This window comes from Dryobates pubescens, chromosome 30, assembly GCF_014839835.1.
Source record: "Dryobates pubescens isolate bDryPub1 chromosome 30, bDryPub1.pri, whole genome shotgun sequence".
Lineage (NCBI taxonomy): Eukaryota > Metazoa > Chordata > Aves > Piciformes > Picidae > Dryobates > Dryobates pubescens.
Window position 1 is genome coordinate 10,134,879 of NC_071641.1, and position 17,177 is coordinate 10,152,055.

At 60.7% G+C, this 17,177-nt stretch overlaps 2 protein-coding genes across 4 annotated transcripts in view; both read left to right on the forward strand.

Moving 5' to 3' along the window:
• Positions 1–17,177, forward strand: part of LOC128898689 (basic proline-rich protein-like) — a 77,284-nt gene that overhangs the window by 16,756 nt on the left and 43,351 nt on the right. The window contains exons 2-3 of the mRNA XM_054174621.1: positions 395–448; positions 1,199–1,782. Coding sequence (XP_054030596.1) covers positions 395–448; positions 1,199–1,782 — 638 coding nt within the window. The remainder of the gene's footprint in view (positions 1–394; positions 449–1,198; positions 1,783–17,177) is intronic.
• SGMS1 (sphingomyelin synthase 1) overlaps positions 1,324–17,177 on the forward strand; it is a 110,170-nt gene continuing 94,316 nt past the window's right edge. For all 3 annotated transcript variants that reach the window (XM_054174729.1, XM_054174730.1, XM_054174731.1), the window contains exon 1: positions 1,324–1,407. The gene's annotated coding sequence lies outside the window, so the exon portion shown is untranslated. The remainder of the gene's footprint in view (positions 1,408–17,177) is intronic.

Below are 17,177 nucleotides of genomic sequence, written 5' to 3' on the forward strand. Positions count from 1 at the left end.
CTCAGCAGATTTCTTCTGCAGGCCCTTCTCAGCTTCCTTGCCCTCCTCTGCCCTGGCTCCAGCACCTCCACCTCTCTCTTGCCTTGAGGAGCCCAACTCTGGGCACAGCACTGGAGCTGTGGCCTCAGCAGTGCCCAGCACAGGGGGACAGTGCCCTGCCTGCTCCTGCTGGGCACAGCATTGCTGCTCCCAGCCAGGATGCCAGTGGCTTTCTTGGCCAGCTGGGCACACTGCTGGCTCCTGTTGATCAGCACCCCCAGGTCCCTTTGTGCCAGCAGCTTCCCAGCCACACTGCCCCAAGCCTGCAGCTCCCCAGGGGGTTGTTGGTGACCCAGTGCAGGACCTGGCCCTTGGCCCTGTTGGAGCTCATGCCGATTGAGGGTTTCCCTGGCAGCAAGCGGCCTGGCGCCGGCCTTCCCCCAGCAGTCCGCGGGGACGCCTGCGGCCAGTAGCCGGCGCCAGGGCAGCAGCAGCGCCCCCAGCCCGCCGCGCCCCCAGCGCCCCGCAGCGCCCCCAGCCCGCCGCGCCCCGCAGCGCCCCGCCGCGCCCCGCCGCGCCCGCAGCGCCCCCAGCCCGCCGCGCCCCCAGCGCCCCCAGCCCGCCGCGCCCCGCAGCGCCCCCAGCGCCCCCCAGCGCCCCCAGCCCGCCGCGCCCCGCAGCGCCCCCAGCGCCCCCAGCCCGCCGCGCCCCGCAGCGCCCCCAGCGCCCCCAGCCCGCCGCGCCCCGCCGCGCCCGCAGCGCCCCCAGCCCGCCGCGCCCCCAGCGCCCCGCAGCGCCCCCAGCCCGCCGCGCCCCGCCGCGCCCGCAGCGCCCCCAGCCCGCCGTGCCCCGCCGCGCCCCCAGCGCCCCCAGCCCGCCGTGCCCCGCCGCGCCCCCAGCGCCCCCAGCCCGCCGCGCCCCGCAGCGCCCCCAGCGCCCCCCAGCGCCCCCAGCCCGCCGCGCCCCGCAGCGCCCCCAGCGCCCCCCAGCGCCCCCAGCCCGCCGCGCCCCGCCGCGCCCGCAGCGCCCCCAGCCCGCCGCGCCCCCAGCGCCCCGCAGCGCCCCCAGCCCGCCGCGCCCCGCCGCGCCCGCAGCGCCCCCAGCCCGCCGTGCCCCGCCGCGCCCCCAGCGCCCCCAGCCCGCCGCGCCCCGCAGCGCCCCCAGCGCCCCGCCGCGCCCCCAGCGCCCCGCAGCGCCCCCAGCCCGCCGCGCCCCGCAGCGCCCCCAGCGCTCCGCCGCCCTCCGGCGGCGCGCACAAGATGGCGGCGCGGGGCGACACGGCGGTCACGTGAGGCGCGCCGCCGCCCGCCCCGCCCGCAGCCGTACGGACACGGGGCCGACGCCGCCGCCGCCGCCGCTCCGGGAGCCGCCCGCACGCCCTCCTGCCCGCCCGGCGGCCCGACCCGCCGCGGCGCTCCGCACCGCACGGTGAGCAACCGCACGGTGAGCATCGAGGGGCGCTGCCACCCGTGCCGCCGCCTCAGCGTGGGGCCGGGCGCCGGGGGCCGGCCTGAGCGCCCGGGGTGGCGGCGGCAGTGGTGGGACGGAGCGGGGGTGACAGCCGGGCCGGGGCCCGGCAGGGAGGGGTTGTGTAGCGGCCGGCGCAGAGCTGCGGCTCAGGGGTCCCGGCCGCTCAGCTCCGGTGTGGCCCTTGCAGCCCCGGGGGATCCGCGGAGGGTGTCCAGGCCCGCAGGGGCCACTCTGCTCCCCTCAGCTGTGGGGGCTGCACACCCCGCAGCCCCGGAGGCCTTAGGGAGCTCTGGATCTCGGGGGTACGTGGGACCCTCGGGCCCGGGGGCACCGGTAAGTGACGGCAGCTTCAGCTCGGGGCAGCTCTGACGCCCGCAGCCCCGGGGCCCCGGCCGGGCGCTGGGACCCTGAGCTAGAGGGCCTCCCTGGTCAGGTCTGTTGCCCTCCTCTGCATTAATCTGAGTGGGGGTCTGGTCCCCTCTGCCCCGGAGGCTCTGGGGAGCGTACGGTCCCTGCAGCTCAGGGAGGCTGGAGGGGTGACCCCAGTCCCCTCAGCCTCGGGGCTCTGGGCCCCTCAGCTTGCAGGTGTGCTGAGGCAGGCTGCCTTCTGCTCTAAGAAGCCATGGAAACGGGGAGCAGATCCCTCCCTTCCCCATGGCTTGGAGGGCATTTGGGCTGCACTGCTGCCCCGGCTCTGAGTTTTGCTGGGTGAGAGCAGCCCGAGGGCCTCAGGGCTGAAGAGGCTGGAAGGCAGAAGGAGGGGTGAGGAGAAGAGGCCTCCCCACTGCTGGCAGCCTGGCAGGCTGGTGTGCTCCCTGTTGGCTTGTGGAAGTGCTTGCTGGCTGTTGGGCTGCCTTGCTTGGCTGTTTCTTTGGGTGCAGGAAGCATGGCTCTGGTGGTTTTGGTGCTCTGCTCCTGCTGGAAGCCCTGTTTTGATTGAGGTTTCTAATTTATTCTCTCTTGTGCAAAAACCTCATTAAAGAAGGCCTCTGAGCCTCCAGGCACTGTGAAGACATGAGGCAAGGATGTACAGAGAGAGAAAAGAGTATTCTTGTTGAAAAGAAGAGGAGCTCTGCCCATTGCCGTGGTGCCAACCCTGGCAGACTCTCTGAGCAGAGCTGCAGGTGGGATGGCACCGAACCCCCTCGTGCCTCGTCGGCTGGGGACAGTGTTGGTGCATCCTGGTGCAGCAGGAGCTTCTGGAGGGCTTCCTTCAGTCTCTGTCCTGCCACTTTAGCTCTGCGTGGTTGAAAATGATTGCTGGTGGCTTTCCTGGCCTGTTGGTGAAGGGGGAAAGCCACAGCATGGCAGCTGGAGGCAGTGGAAGCTGTGCTCTTGATCTTGGGGGCTTGGGGCTTGGCTCTGTGTGTGTGTGTTGGGGGAGATGTTGCATTGGAGTAATCATAGAACCCTAGAATGGTTTGGGTTGGACAGGACCCTAAAGACCACCTAGTTCCAGCCTCCCCTGCCATGAGTAGGGACATCTCCTACTAGACCAGGCTGCTGAAAGCTCCATCCAGCCTGGTTTTGAACAGTTCCAGGCATGGATCCTTCACAGCTTCTCTGGACAGCCTCTTCCAGTGCCTCACCACCCTCATGGGGAAGAATCTTTTCTTCATGTTTAACCTCAGTAAGGTTCTTCCAGTCTGAAACCACTGCCCCTTGTCCTGTCTCTGCCTGCCAGTGGTGTTTTGGTGGGCACTGGAATGGCTTCAGCTTTGTGAAGTTGTTTAGAGCTCGGAAAGGGCCTGGTTGTTGGCTGAGAAAAGAGGCTACCTTTGCACTCCAGGTAATCAAACCTCTTTAAATCTAGACACAGTGCCTTGTATCCTGGGTTTGTGTGTGTGTGGATCACAGAATGTGAGGGGTCAGAAGGGATCTCTGGATCTCAGAGTCTGGCTGCCATGCTGGCTCTGAACTTGTGTTTCATCAGAGAATCCTCCCTTGCAACGGCCAAACTGTGCTGCAAGAACCCTTCACAGGGGACCAGTGTCCCACCTGTCCCTCTGCAGAAGTCACTCTTGATCCAAGCTTCATTTGCACTTTGCCTGGGGACTGTCTGCAGCCACTCCTTGATCACAGGATGTGAGGGGTTGGAAGAGACCTCTGGAGAGCTTCCAGGCCAAGCCCCTGCCAGAGCAGGAGCAGAGAACCCAGCACAGGGCACACAGGAACACATCCAGACAGGGCTGCAAAGGCTCCACAGAAGGAGACTCCACAACCTCTCTGGGCAGCCTGCTCCAGGCCTCTGGGAGCCTGCCAGGCAAGAAGTTCCTCCTCATGCTGAGCTGCAACCTCCTGGGCTGCACTTTCCATCCCTTGCCCCTTGGCCTATGGCAGGGCACAGTGAGCAGAGCCTGGCCCTGGCCCTTCCTGCCTGACCCCCAGCCCTCAGCTCTTGAGAGACATTGCTCAGATCCCTCTCAGCCTTCTCCTCTCCACACTCAGCAGCCCCAGGGCTCTCAGCCTCTCCTCAGCAGCAGTGCTCCAGGCCCTTCAGCATCCTTGCAGCCCTCCCTTGGCCTCTCCCCAGCAGATCCCTGTCCCTCCTGAGCTGGGGAGCCCCAAACTGAACACAGTATTCCAGGTGTGGTCTCAGCAGGGCAGAGTAGAGGGGGAGGAGAATTCAGTGTGGAGGGTGGAGCAGCATTAAATTGAGCTGTGATGCCTTTAAACGGCGATCTGGGCACCACACTCTGATTTCCAAATCATTCCTCAGGCTGCTGCCAGTCTTTCACTATCAACCCAGAGCCAACATGTCTCCACATGGCTAATGAGCTGCTAATGAAAACCTGCAACAGTTCTACATTCAGCCACTGCAAGGACCTGGAGGGATTTGCAAGGCTTGGAGGTATTGGTGAGGGAGGTTTGACCACTCAGAGTTAACAGTGTCCTTAAGGCAGTGGCTTCTTAATGGCACCTTCTGCCTGTTTGTTCTCCACGTGGCTTATTGCTTCCCTCAGCACTCCCCAAGCTTGATTAGGAGCTGCTTTTAATTGACCTCTCCTGCACTGAGTGTGTGCAGGGAAAGCACAAGCTGCTAAGGTTCAGAGAGCCACAGAATGGGTTGGGTGGGAAGGGACCTTAAAGAGCATCTAGTGCCAAGCCCCTGCCATGGGCAGGGACACCTCCCACCAGCACAGGCTGCTCAGGGCCTCATCCAGCCTGGCCTGCAACACCTCCAGGCAGGAGGCAGCCACAGCCTCCCTGGGCAACCTGTGCCAGGCTCTCCCCACCCTCACTCAACAATTTCTTCCTCCTCTCCACTCTCAATCTCTCCTCTCCCAGCTCAAAGCCATTGTCCCTGGGCCTGGCACTCCCAGCCCTTGTCCAAAGTCCCTCCCCAGCTCTCCTGGAGCCCTTCAGGTCCTGCAAGGCTGCTCTGAGGGCTGCCTGGAGCCTTCTCTTCTGCAGGCTGCACAGCCCCAACTCTCCCTGCCTGGCCCCACAGGGGAGCTTCTGCAGCCTCTGCTCATCTTGGTGGCCTCCTCTGGAGCCTCTCCAGCAGCTCCAGGGCCTTTTTGTACTGGTGGAACTTAAGCATTCTCCCTGTCCTCTGGTTGCTGCCCCTTGGTGTTGGCCCATGCTGCTTAATTGGGGCACTAAATATGGGTGGCCTGGGACTTGCTCAGGTTTAGTAGGAGTTGGAGCCTGGCCTTGAGGCATGGCTGCTGAATTAAAGGTGTTTTAATTGGAGCAGCAGGACATTCTGGGAAAAAAGACATAATAATGCTCAGACAAAAATAATCCAGAGTTTGGGGCTAGGAAAGCATGAAAAGATCCAGTCTGTGTAGTACCTTCAGGAGAAGCATGAGGAGAGTTGGCTGTGAGTGCTGGTTCAGCTGAAGGTGCCAGGAGAGCCTCCCTCATGGGGTGGGTCACAGAGCCATGTGTTGGGCAGCAAAGGCTTTGAAGGCTTTTCAGTGAGCTGGCTCCAAACTGTTCTGTGCTCAATTAGAGCACAGCACTTGAGTCCTCTTTCAGCCCTGGTGCAGGTGCAGCACATCAAACACCTGCAATCCTGTGGCCAGTGCTGGGCTCCCCAGCTCCAGAGAGACAGAGACCTGCTGGGGAGAGCCCAAGGGAGAGCCAGGAGGAGGATCTGGGGACTTGAGCAGCTGCCCTGTGGAGAGAGGCTGAGAGCCCTGGGGCTGCTGAGTGTGGAGAGGAGAAGGCTGAGAGGGATCTGATCAGTGTCTGTCAAGAGCTGAGGGCTGGGGGGCAAGGGGAGGGGGCCAAGCTCTTTTGGCTGGGGCACAGCAATGAGCCAAGGAGCAATGGATGCAAACTGGAACAGAGAAGCTTTCAGCTCAACAGGAGGAGGAGAAACTTCTTTGGTGTGAGGCTGCTGGAGGCCTGGAGCAGGCTGCCCAGAGAGGTTGTGGAGTCTCCTGGTGTGGAGAACTTCCAACCCCCCCCGGATGCTTTCCTGTGCAGACTGCCCTGGGTGCTCTGCTCTGGCAGGGGGCTGGGCTGGATGCTCTCTGGAGGCCCCTTCCAGCAGCCAGTGTTGTGTGATTCAGTGAAACCCATCTGTGTGTGCAAGCAAATGCTCTCCAGGACAGGGCAGGCTGACAGCAGCTCCACAGCCTGGCTTGGCAGAGGGTGGTTCAGAAGCTGAGGGTCTCGAGTCCCTGTGTGCTGCGCTGTTGGAGGACTGTTGCACACAGGGCCAGGCAGCCCTCCGAAGGCCAAAGCTCATGGAATGGTGGAGTAGGATCGGTTATGGAATGCACTGTGTTGGAAAGCTCCTCTGAAGGTCATCTTGCTCAACACCCCTGCAATAAGCAGGGAATTGCCCACCCAGATGAGGATGCTGATGGCCCCATCAAGCTGGACCTTGAATGACTCCAGGGATGGGGCCTCCACCTCCTCCGTGGGCAGCTTTTGCTTTGTCCCAGCAGCCTCCTGGTGCAGAACTTCTTCCCAATATCCAACTGAGCTCTGTCCTGCTGTACTTTCACACCACTGCCCCTCGTCCTGTCACTGCAAACCCATGCAAAAAGTCCCTTCCCAGCATTCTTGGAGGACTTCCCCAGGCACTGCAAGGCTGCTCTAAGGTCTCCCTGGAGAGAATCTTCCCCAGGCTGAACAGCCCCAGCTCATTCAGCCTGTTCCCATAGCAGAAGTTCTCCACCATCATCTTTGTGGCCTCCTCTGGACCCTCTCCATCAGGTCCAGGTCCTTCCTGTGCTGAGGGCCCCACAGCTGGCCCCAGCCCTGCAGGTGAGGTCTCCCCAGGGCAGAGCAGAGGGGCAGGATCCCTCTCTCCAGCTCTGGCCACCCTGCTTTGGATGCAGCCCAGGCTGCCCTTGGCCTTCTGTGCTGCCAGTGCCCATTGCTGGCTCCTGCCCAGCTTCTCCCCCCCAGCACCCCCAAGGCCTCTGCAGGGCTGCTCTCAATCTCATCACCCCCAGCCTGGATTGGCATCGAGGGTTGCCCAGAGCTAGGTGCAGGACCTGGCCCTTGGCCTTGCTGCACCTCCTGAGGCTCTCCTCAGCCACCTCTGCAGCCTGGCCAGGTCCCTCTGGATGCCCTGCAGCTCCTGAATTCTCATCAGCCACAGCACTCAGCTGGGTGTCAGCTGCAGGCTTGCTGGGGTGCCTCACTCTCCCTGTTTGTATCCTTGATGAAGATACTGAACAGCACTGGCCCAGCACAGACACTCAGTGCTCACCCATCTCCATCTGGAGCTTGAGCTGTGGCCCTTCTGCATGCAGTCATTCATCCAATGCCTCGTGCTCTGGACTCTGCACCCCTCAGATCCACATCTCTCCAGCTTGCAGAGCAGGATCTTGTGGGGCACTGTGCCAGAGGCCTTGCAGAAGTCCATCTGGGTGAGCTCCACTGCCCTTCCCTTGTGCCCTGCTGACTCCCTTGTAGAAAGCAATGGAGAGTGGTCAGCAGGACCTGCCCTTGGTGAGGCCATGCTGGATGTCTCCACTCACCTCCTTGTCCTCCACACAGGCAGCTGAGTGCTGAGCTGCAGGCAGAGCAGGGAGAGCAGCAGCACAGGGAGGGGATTCTGCCCCTCTGCTCTGCTCTGCTCAGAGCCCACCTGCAGCACTGCCTCCAGCTCTGGGGCCCCCAGCACAAGAAGGACCTGGAGCTGCTGGAGAGGCTCCAGAGGAGGCCACCAAGATGAGCAGAGGCTGCAGAAGCTCCCCTGTGGGGCCAGGCTGGGAGAGTTGGGGCTGTGTAGCCTGGAGAGGAGAAGGCTCCAGGCAGACCTCAGAGCAGCCTTGCAGGACCTGAAGGGCTCCAAGGAGAGCTGGGGAGGGACTTTGGACAAGGGCTGGGAGTGCCAGGCCCAGGGACAATGGCTTTGAGCTGGGAGAGGAGAGATTGAGAGTGGAGAGGAGGAAGAAATTGTTGGCAGTGAGGGTGGGGAGAGCCTGGCACAGGCTGCCCAGGGAGGCTGTGGCTGCCTCCTGCCTGGAGGTGTTGCAGGCCAGGCTGGATGAGGCCCTGAGCAGCCTGTGCTGGTGGGAGGTGTCCCTGCCCATGCCAGGGGGCTTGGCACTAGATGCTCCTTAAGTCCCTTCCCACCCAACCCATTCTGTGGCTCTCTGAATCTGCCTCAGGAGAGGAGCTTCAGCAGCCTTGCTATAGGGAGGATGTTTAATTGCTGTCATCTCCATGGGTCCCAGCTCAGCCTACAGCTCTAATTTCCTTGACTGGCAATGAGCTTCCCATCTTGGAGTGTCTTCCAGTTTCCCTTGCTGGTCCATTAGTGTCTGAGCTTATCTCTGTGTCTCTCCAGTGCCACTAAATGTCACTTGCCAGTGCAAGGCTGAGCTTTGTGCTAATGGCATGGAAAGTCTCACCCTTGGCTAGGTTCAGGTGGCAGCTGCAGTGCTTGGGTGGGGGAGGGCAGGTTTGTGTGGAGGCAGAGGCAGGCTGAGCACACAGCTCAGTTTCAGTGGGGCTTTGCTGTCTCCTGATTCATTGCCCTGTGCTGACAGCTGCCACAGCCCAGCAGGTCGAAAGGCTGCGTGCCCCATGGCACAGACTGAGCCTTCAGGGCCTCTCTGAGGGGAGAACCTGGAGCCTGTGTCTCAGTCAAACCTCTCACTGGTGGGGAGAGGCTTGGTGATTGTTGCTGTGGGCTTTGAACTCTGTTGTGCTTTCTTCAGCTGCCCAGCTCTGACTTCCAGGGCTCCCTGCAGAGATTCCAAACCCACCTGATACCGTCTGGTGGGTTTCCAGGATCTGCAGGGGGCTGCAAGCCAGCTGGGGAGGGACTTTGGAGGGGATGAGGGGGGATGGAGGAGAACTAGCAGTGGGGAGCTTGAGATTGGCTGTGAGGAAGAAGTTGTTCCCCAGGAGGGTGGTGAGAGCCTGGCCCAGGCTGCCCAGGGAGGTGGTGGAAGCCTCCTGCCTGGAGGTGTTTGCAGCCAGGCTGGAGGTGGCTGTGAGCAACCTGCTGCAGTGTGAGGTGTCCCTGCCCATGGCAGGGGGTTGGCACTGGCTGAGCCTTGGGGTCCCTTCCAGCCCTGACAGTTCTGTGAGTCTGTGATTCCATGCTCTGGGCAACCTGCTGGGGGTGACTCTGTGTTAAGAGGATCTCCAGAGGTCCCTTCCCGGCCCCAGCAGGATGGGGTTCTTCTGCTGATGCTTATGGGAGGGTTTCTGTGTCTTTCTGTTCTGTAGAGGACAGCCTGCAGCAGACCTCTGGCGTTTCACACATCCTCTCTATTCATAACTTCAGCAAAATAGAGACAGAAAGAGCTCTCACTGCCTTCAGGAGAGCCTCCAGTTCCTGAAGGGCACTGTAAAAGGTGTTGCCCTTGACTGGCAAGAGTCACAAAGTCAATTGCTGAGCTTTGCTGGTGGTATAAATCTGTGCCTCCCTAGACAGCAGAGTGCTTTTAAGAAGGATCTCTTGAAGCATGTCCATAAAATCTCTTGGTCCCATGCTTTGACCTCCTGCCACCCAGCTGGCATCTCAGACAGGCTGCTGGCTTCAGCTCTCCTGCCACTCTCAAGTAAAAATGTGCCAGGCATTGAAAACTTTGACTCTGCAGTGGAGAACTGTGCCAAACTCTAAAAGCCCTGTTTGTACACAAGCAAGGCTTGGGAAGGCTTCAGGGCCTGCCCAGGGATGAAGCAGCTTCAGCTAAAGCCAACTGTCCTGTCCTTCCCCCTCTCTGCTGCTGCTCTCCTGCAGAGTTCAGTGTGCTGACAATATGATGCTTCCTTGGGTAGAACACTGCCTGGCTGGACCCAAAGAGTGCCTAGCAAGCCTCTGCAGGGGGACCTGGGCAGGCTGCAGCCATGGGCTGAGGCCAATGGGATGAGGTTCAACAAGGCCAAGTGCTGAGTGCTGCCCCTGGGTCACAGCAACCCCAGGAAGGCTGCAGGCTGGGGGCAGAGGGGCTGGAAAGTGGCCAGCAGGAAAGGCCCTGGGGGTGCTGGGTGGCAGCAGCTGGAGAGGAGCCAGCAGTGGCCAGGGGGGCAAGAAGGGCAGCAGCAGCCTGGCCTGCAGCAGCAATGGTGTGGGCAGCAGGAGCAGGGCAGGGCTTGTGCCCTGGGCTGGGCACTGGGGAGGCCACAGCTTGAGTGCTGCCTTCAGCTCTGGGCCCTCCCTGCCAGAAGGAGCTTGAGGGCTGGAGCAGGGCCAGAGAAGGGCAAGAGAGCTGGGGAAGGGTCTGGAGCAGAGGGCTGGGGAGGAGCAGCTGAGGGAGCTGGGGGTGTGGAGTGTGGAGCAGAGGAGGCTGAGGGAGACCTCCTTGCTCTCTGCAGCTGCTGAGAGGAGGCTGCAGCCAGCTGGGGGCTGGGCTCTGCTCCCTGGTAACCAGTGACAGGACAAGAGGAAATGGCCTCAAGTTGCCCCAGGGCAGGTTTAGGTTGGAGATGAGGAGAAACTTCTTCCCTGGCAGGGTTCTCAAAGCCTGTCACAGGCTGCCCAGGTGGAGTCCCCATCCCTGGAGCTGCTTCAAAGCTGCAGAGATGTGGTGCAGGTTTAGCCCCAGGCTTGGTGGAGTTAGAGCATGGTTGGACTGGGTGTTCTGAAAGGCATCTGCCAACCAAAACAGCTCTGTGGCTGTGTGGTGTCTAAGCAGCACACTTTGGGTACCAAATGCCAGTGCAGACAGAGCCTCTGGCAGCTGGAGGGCTCCAGCTGAGAGAGCTGGGGGTTGTGGAGTGTGGGGAAGAGTCTGAGGGGAGACCTCATTGCCCTCTACAGCTCCCTGAAAGGAGGCCTCAGCATGGGGTTGGGCTCTCCTGCCAAGGAACAAATGCCAGGATGAGAATAGGAAATGGCCTTGAGTTACCACAGGTTTAGGTTGGATGTGAGAAGAAACTTCTTCCCTGGAGGGGTTCTCAGCCAGTGGTACAGGCTGCCTGGGGACGTGGCTCAATCTCACAGCACTCAGTGTGCTGATCCCAAAGGATCCCAACTGCTTCAGGAGCAGCCTGGAGTCCAGCTCCAGAGGTTTACTGGAGACCACAGAATGCCCTGGCTTGGAAGGCAGCTCCAGAGCTCAGCCAGGCCAACCCCCTGCACCCAGCAGGGACATCCTCCACTGGCTCAGGTTGCCCAGAGCCCTGGCCAGCCTCCCCTGGAATAGCTCCAGGCATGGAGCCTCAACCACCTCCCTGGGCAACCTGCTGCAGTGTTCCAGCAGCCTCCTGAGGCACAACTTGTTCCTCATATCCAATCTCAATCTGCTCTGCTCTGCTTTGAAGCCATTGTCCCTGCAGGCCTCTGGGAACAGTCTCTCTGCAGCCCTCTTCAGGTACCAGCAGGCTGCTCTGAGGTCTCCCTGGAGCCTTCTCTTCTCCAGGCTGAACACCCCCAGCTCCCTCAGCCTCTCCTCACAGCAGAGCTGCTCCAACCCCCTGAGCATTTCCATGGCCTCCTCTGGAGCCTCTCCATCAGCTCCAGGCCCTTCCTGTGCTGAGGGCTCCAGAGCTGCACACAGCCCTGCAGGTGAGGTCTCCCCAGAGCAGAGCACAGTGTCACAATCACCTCTCTGCATCTCTGGCAGTGCTGCTTTGGATGCAGCTCAGGCTGCCCTTGGCCTGAGATGAGCTGCTTGAGTTCCCCAGTGTGATGAGTCTGGTTTTCACTGATGGTTGTGGTTAGCTTGTGGCAGGTGGAGGCTTCCCAGCCTGGGAGCACAGGTGAGGTGAATGCCTTGGAGGTGTGAACTCTGAGCCCTGCCACCTGATCCCTGCTGGATCCCTTGGATTCCCACAGGGCTGGCTGTGCAGAGGGACCTGGCTGGCTGGAGTAATGGCAGTGGCTTCAAAGCAGAGCAGAGCAGATGGAGATTGGATGTGAGGAACAAGTTGTGCCCCAGGAAGCTGCTGGAACACTGCAGCAGGTTGCCCAGGGAGGTGGTTGAGGCTCCATGCCTGGAGCTATTCCAGGGGAGGCTGGCCAGGGCTCTGGGCAACCTGATCCAGTGGAGGATGTCCCTGCTGGGTGCAGGGGGCTGGGCTGGCTGAGCTCTGGAGCTCCCAAACTGTTCTGTAATTGTATGGTAATTGATGGCTGTTGCAGAGCTGACTTCCACCTCCACCCCTGTCCTGTTCCCTCCAGGGGATGGTCCCCAGAGGTCTCCTCCAAGCCCTGCCCCGCTGGGGTGCTGTCATTCTGTGTCTTTCAGTGTTGGAAGGGGTCCCAGGAGGCTTTGGAGAAGTGCCCTGAGGTTTACTGGGCAGAGTGTGGGGACCTTGTCAGGAGGGAAAAGGCAGCCCCGTGCCTGTCAGCACCCGGGGGTGCCTCTGCTCCCTCCTCTCACCAGTGCTGTCCTAACCAACTTTCCTTCCAGGCTTGTGTGATGCAAAACAGGACCCCCAGGGTGTGCTGCCAGGGTGCAGTGACCTCCACAGTGCCACTGCCAGCAAGGTCAGCAAGCCCTGCTTGTGCCTGAGCTGCTGCTGCTCTCTGTGGTTCTGGTGGCTGTTGAAGCAGGCCCTGAGAGGCAGCTGTGGCTCTGGTGCAGAGCAAACCCAGGCAGGTGCTGTGTAAGAGCAGGCAGCTGAAGCACTTGGCTGGTGGTGAAGAGCCAGGGCAGAGACAGGACCCATGAGGGCAGCTGGCAGTGCTCAGTTGTGATTGTTCAAAGAACCTTAGAGCATGGGATGGGTTGGAAGGGACCTTCAAAACCATCCAGTGCCAGCCCCCTGCCGTGGGCAGGGACACCTCCCACCAGCACAGGCTGCTCAGGGCCTCATCCAGCCTGGCCTCCAACACCTCCACAGCCTCCCGGGGCAACCTCTGCCAGGCTCTCCCCACCCTCCCTCTCAGCAGTTTCTTCCTCCTCTCCACTCTCAGTCTCTCCTCTCCCAGCTCAAAGCCACTGTCCCTGGGCCTGGCACTCCCAGCCCTTGTCAGAAGTGTTTCCCAGCAGTTCCCTGGGTTGGGATAACTGGGATAGAGCCCAATGCAGCCTTAAGTGCTGGAGGGGTGTGGCTTTTGGTGTAACTCCTGTCTAAGTGACTAGCCCATGTTCACCCAGGGCCCCTGGCTGGCAGAAAGCAGCCTTCCAGTGCTCTTTGCCTGGGCTGTTGGAGCAATACTTTAGTGCAGCACAGAGTCACAGAAGGGTTTGGCTTGGAAAAGCCCTCTCAGCTCATCCACCCCAACCAGGCTCTGGCTCTGCCCAGGCTGGGGCTAAGCCATGGCCCTCAGCACCACAGCTCTGCCTCTGGGAAACACCTCCAGGGATGGGGATTCAGCCTGGGCCAGGGCCTGAGAACCCTTTCAGGGAAGAAGTTTCTTCTCATACCCAACCTAAACCTGTGGTGAGGCAGCTGAAGGCCCTTTCCTCTTCTCATGGCAGCTGTTCCTTGGGGGCAGAGCCCCAGCCCCTCAGTGCAGCCTGCCCTGGGGCGCTGCAGGGAGCAGTGAGGGCTCTCCTTTCTTTCCTTTCAAAGGATCTGGGGCTTTTTGATGGGGATGAAGTGAATACATAGAATAGACCAGGTTGGGAGAGACCTTCAAGATCATTGTGTCCAACCCATCAACCAATCCAACACCACCTAAACAACTGACCCATGGCACCAAGCACCCCATCAAGGCTCCTCCTGAACACCTCCAATGACGGCGACTCCACCACCTCCCTGGGCAGCACATTCCCATGGCAATCACTCTCTCTGTGTAGAACTTCTTCCTCACACCCAACCTGAACCTCCCCTGGCACAGCCTGAGACTGTGTCCTTTTGTTCTGGTGCTGGCTGCCTGGGAGAAGAGACCAACCTCTGCCTGGCTACAACCTCCCTTCAGGTAGTTGTAGAGAGCAATAAGGTCACCCCTGAGTCTCCTCTTCTCCAGGCTAAGCAACCCCAGCTCCCTCAGCCTCTCCTCATAGGCTGTGTTCCAAACCCCTCACCAACTTTGTTGCTCTTCTCTGGACACCTTCCAGCAAGTCAACCTCCTTCCTAAACTGAGGGTCCAGAACTGGACACAGGACTCGAGGTGTGGCCTAAGCAGTGCAGTGTCCAGGGGCAGAATGACCTCCCTGCTCCTGCTGGCCACACTGCTCCTGATGCAGGCCAGGATGCCCTTGGCCCTTCTGGCTGCCTGGGCACACTGCAGGCTCTGCAGTGCTCCGTGGGCATTCCCAGGGGGTGGCTTGCTGTTCACCTCAGGGTAACCCACAGATTTCCTGCATGCTGGATGGAGCCTTCTCCTGGGGGATGAAGAGGTGGGAGTCAGCCCCTGAGCAGGCAGCTTGCCTGGGACACGGCACCTCGGGGGGCCTGGAGCTCGGGGTGGGCGAGGAAGGGATTTCCAAGGGCAGGCTGAGGGCAGCACGGAGCCGCCGGCAGCTTGAGACAAGGGTGGAAGTGAGCTTTGCGAGGGGGTGGGGGAGGAGGGGAGGGGGAGGAGGGGAGGGGGAGGAGGAGGAGGCTATTCCCTTATCTGCAGTCCTGCCTAGGTCCTCACAGGGCTGTGCAGGGAACTGACACCTGCAGGGTAGGTGCTGATCCTCACTCTGTGGCCCTGCAGCAGGGCTCAGCATTTCCTACTGCTCATCCTGGCAGGGCTTTGCAGGTGTTCCCAAACCACACACCTCAGGCAGAGCAGCTCTTGGGATGAGCATTCCCACCTGCAGTAAAACCTAAAGGCACAAACCTCAATGTTTCCTGTGAAGGGAGTTGAAGTCACCCAGCTGGCAGCCAGGAGACCGCAGCAGAACAGCGCTGCAGAGAGCCCCAGCATGGGGAGGGCTGGAAGGGACCTCTGGGCATCCCCCAGCCCCAGCCCCTGCTCCAGCAGGGCACCCCCAGCAGCTTGCCCAGCAGCACAGTGTCCAGGGGGGGTTGGAAGTCTCCAGAGAAGAAGACTCCACAACCTCTCTGGGCAGCCTGCTCCAGGCCTCCAGCAGCCTCACACCAAACAACTTTCTCCTCCTGCTCACATCCAACCAAAGACTTGACGGGGTACTTGGTGCTGTGGGTTAGTTGTTTGGGTGGTGTTGGATTGGTTGCTGGGTTGGACTCGATGATCTTGAAGGTCTCTTCCAACCTGGTTTATTCTATGTATTCTATGTATATGTATTCAACCTCCTGCCTGCCACTCTGTGCCCCTTGGCCTGGCCCTGGGCACCACTCAGCAGAGCCTGGCCCCAGCCTCTTGCCCCCCACAGCTCCTTTAGCTCTTGCTGAGCATTGCTCAGCTGCCCTCTGGGGCTGCTCTCCTGCAGGCTCTCAGCCCCAGGGCTCTCAGCCTTTGCTGCTCCCAGAGCTGCTCCAGGCCCCTCAGCAGCTTTGCAGCCTGCCCTGGAGTCCCTCCAGCACTTCCCTGCCTCTGCAACTGGGGAGCCCAGAACTAGAACCAGGTCTCCAGATGTGGCCTTACTAGGACTGAGTAGAGGCAGAGGAGAACCTCCCTGGACCTGCTGTCCACACTCTTCTTGATGTCCCCCAGCATACTATTCACATTCTTGGCCATGAGGGCACTGCTGGCTCCTGGGGAACTTGTCCCCCAGCACTCCCATGTCCTTCTCCTTGGAGCTGCTTCCCAGCAGGTCTCTCCTCCCCTGTGCTAGTCCCCATTAATCCTAGCAGTTGTGTTGCTTGTTATCAGTGAGTGGAGATTTGCAGAATGCTCAGAAATGAAGCTCAAATCCTCCACTTTCACATCACTCCCCAGAGCAGTGCTGCTGGCCAGCCCTGCCCTGGTCTTCCTGCTGCTCCTCCACATCTTTCACCACACTGAGCTGGGCTAGGAACTGGCTGGAGGCTGAGCCCAGAGAGTGGTGGTGAATGGTGCCACAGCCAGCTGGCAGCCAGGCACCAGTGGTGTGCCCCAGGGATCAGTGCTGGGCCCCAGCCTGGTCAATCTCTTTATTGATGATCTGCAGGAGGGGATGGAGGCCATCAGCAGGAAGTTTGCAGCTGACACCCAGCTGGGGGCAGGAGCTGAGCTGTCAGAGGGTAGGAGAGCTCTGCAGAGGGACCTTGCCAGGCTGGGCAGATGGGCAGAGGCCAACAGGATGGCAGTGAACAAGTCCCAGTGCCAGGGGCTGCACTTTGGCCACAGCAACCCCAGGCAGTGCTACAGGCTGGGGGCAGAGTGGCTGAGAGCAGCCAGGCAGAGAGGGACCTGGGGGTGGTGGTGGACAGCAGCTGAACAGGAGCCAGCAGTGTGCCCAGGGGGCCAAGAAGGCCAAGGGCATCCTGGCCTGCAGCAGGCAGAGTGTGGCCAGCAGGAGCAGGGAAGTCCTTGTGCCCTGTGCTCAGCACTGCTTAGGCCACACCTTGAGTCCTGTGTCCAGCTCTGGGCTCCTCAGGTTAGGAAAGAGGTTGAGCTGCTGGAAGGTGTCCAGAGAAGGGCAACAAAGCTGGGGAGGGGTCTGGGGCACAGCCCTGAGAGGAGAGGCTGAGGGAGCTGGGGTTGCTTAGCCTGCAGAAGAGGAGGCTCAGGGGAGACCTTCTTGCTCTCTGCAACTCCCTGCAGTGAGGTTGTAGCCAGGTGGGGGTTGGTCTCTTCTCCCAGGCAGCCAGCACCAGAACAAGAGGACACAGTCTCAGGCTGTGCCAGGGGAGGTTTAGGCTGGAGGTTAGGAGGAAGTTCTACACAGAGAGAGTGATTGCCCATTGGGATGTGCTGCCCAGGGAGGTGGTGGAGTCCCCATCCCTGGAGGTGTTCAGGAGGAGACTTGATGGGGTGCTTGGTGCCATGGGTTAGTTGTTTAGGTGGTGTTGGATGATAGGTTGGACAGGATGATCTCTGAGGTCTCTTCCAGCCTGGTCTGGTCTGGTCAATTCTATTCTATTCTATCCTCATTTCCCCTTTCTGAAGGCTCTGTCAGGTCCTGTGAACTCTCTATTGCCACCACCTTCTCGCTGGGCTCACAGACCTTCTTCATCTGCAAGGTAGAGGGCAGGAAACCCACCCAGGGAGAGCAGTGGGGTGCAGTGGGGGGACTCCCAGCTGGGTGCTGATCCCAGCCCTGAGTCCCAGCCTGCTTCTCTGCCTGGGCTCCTGCTCGGGAAGGCTGAGTCTCAGCCCCACCTGAGTACATGCTGTAGGTACCACTGAGCCCTGCCTTGCTGCTGGGGCTCCTCTGCTGAGTTTGAGGCTTCTGAGACTCCAGCATCTGACCTTGTTACAGCATCTCCACTACATTTGGAGGCTATAAAGACCACACAGCAACCAAAGGATGCCAAGGGCATCCCAGTTCTGCTTCCACCCAGGTCCTCCATGCCACTGGGTTGTGCTTGCTCTCTGCAAGACACCAAAGCTGTAAGCTGCCAGCCAGGAG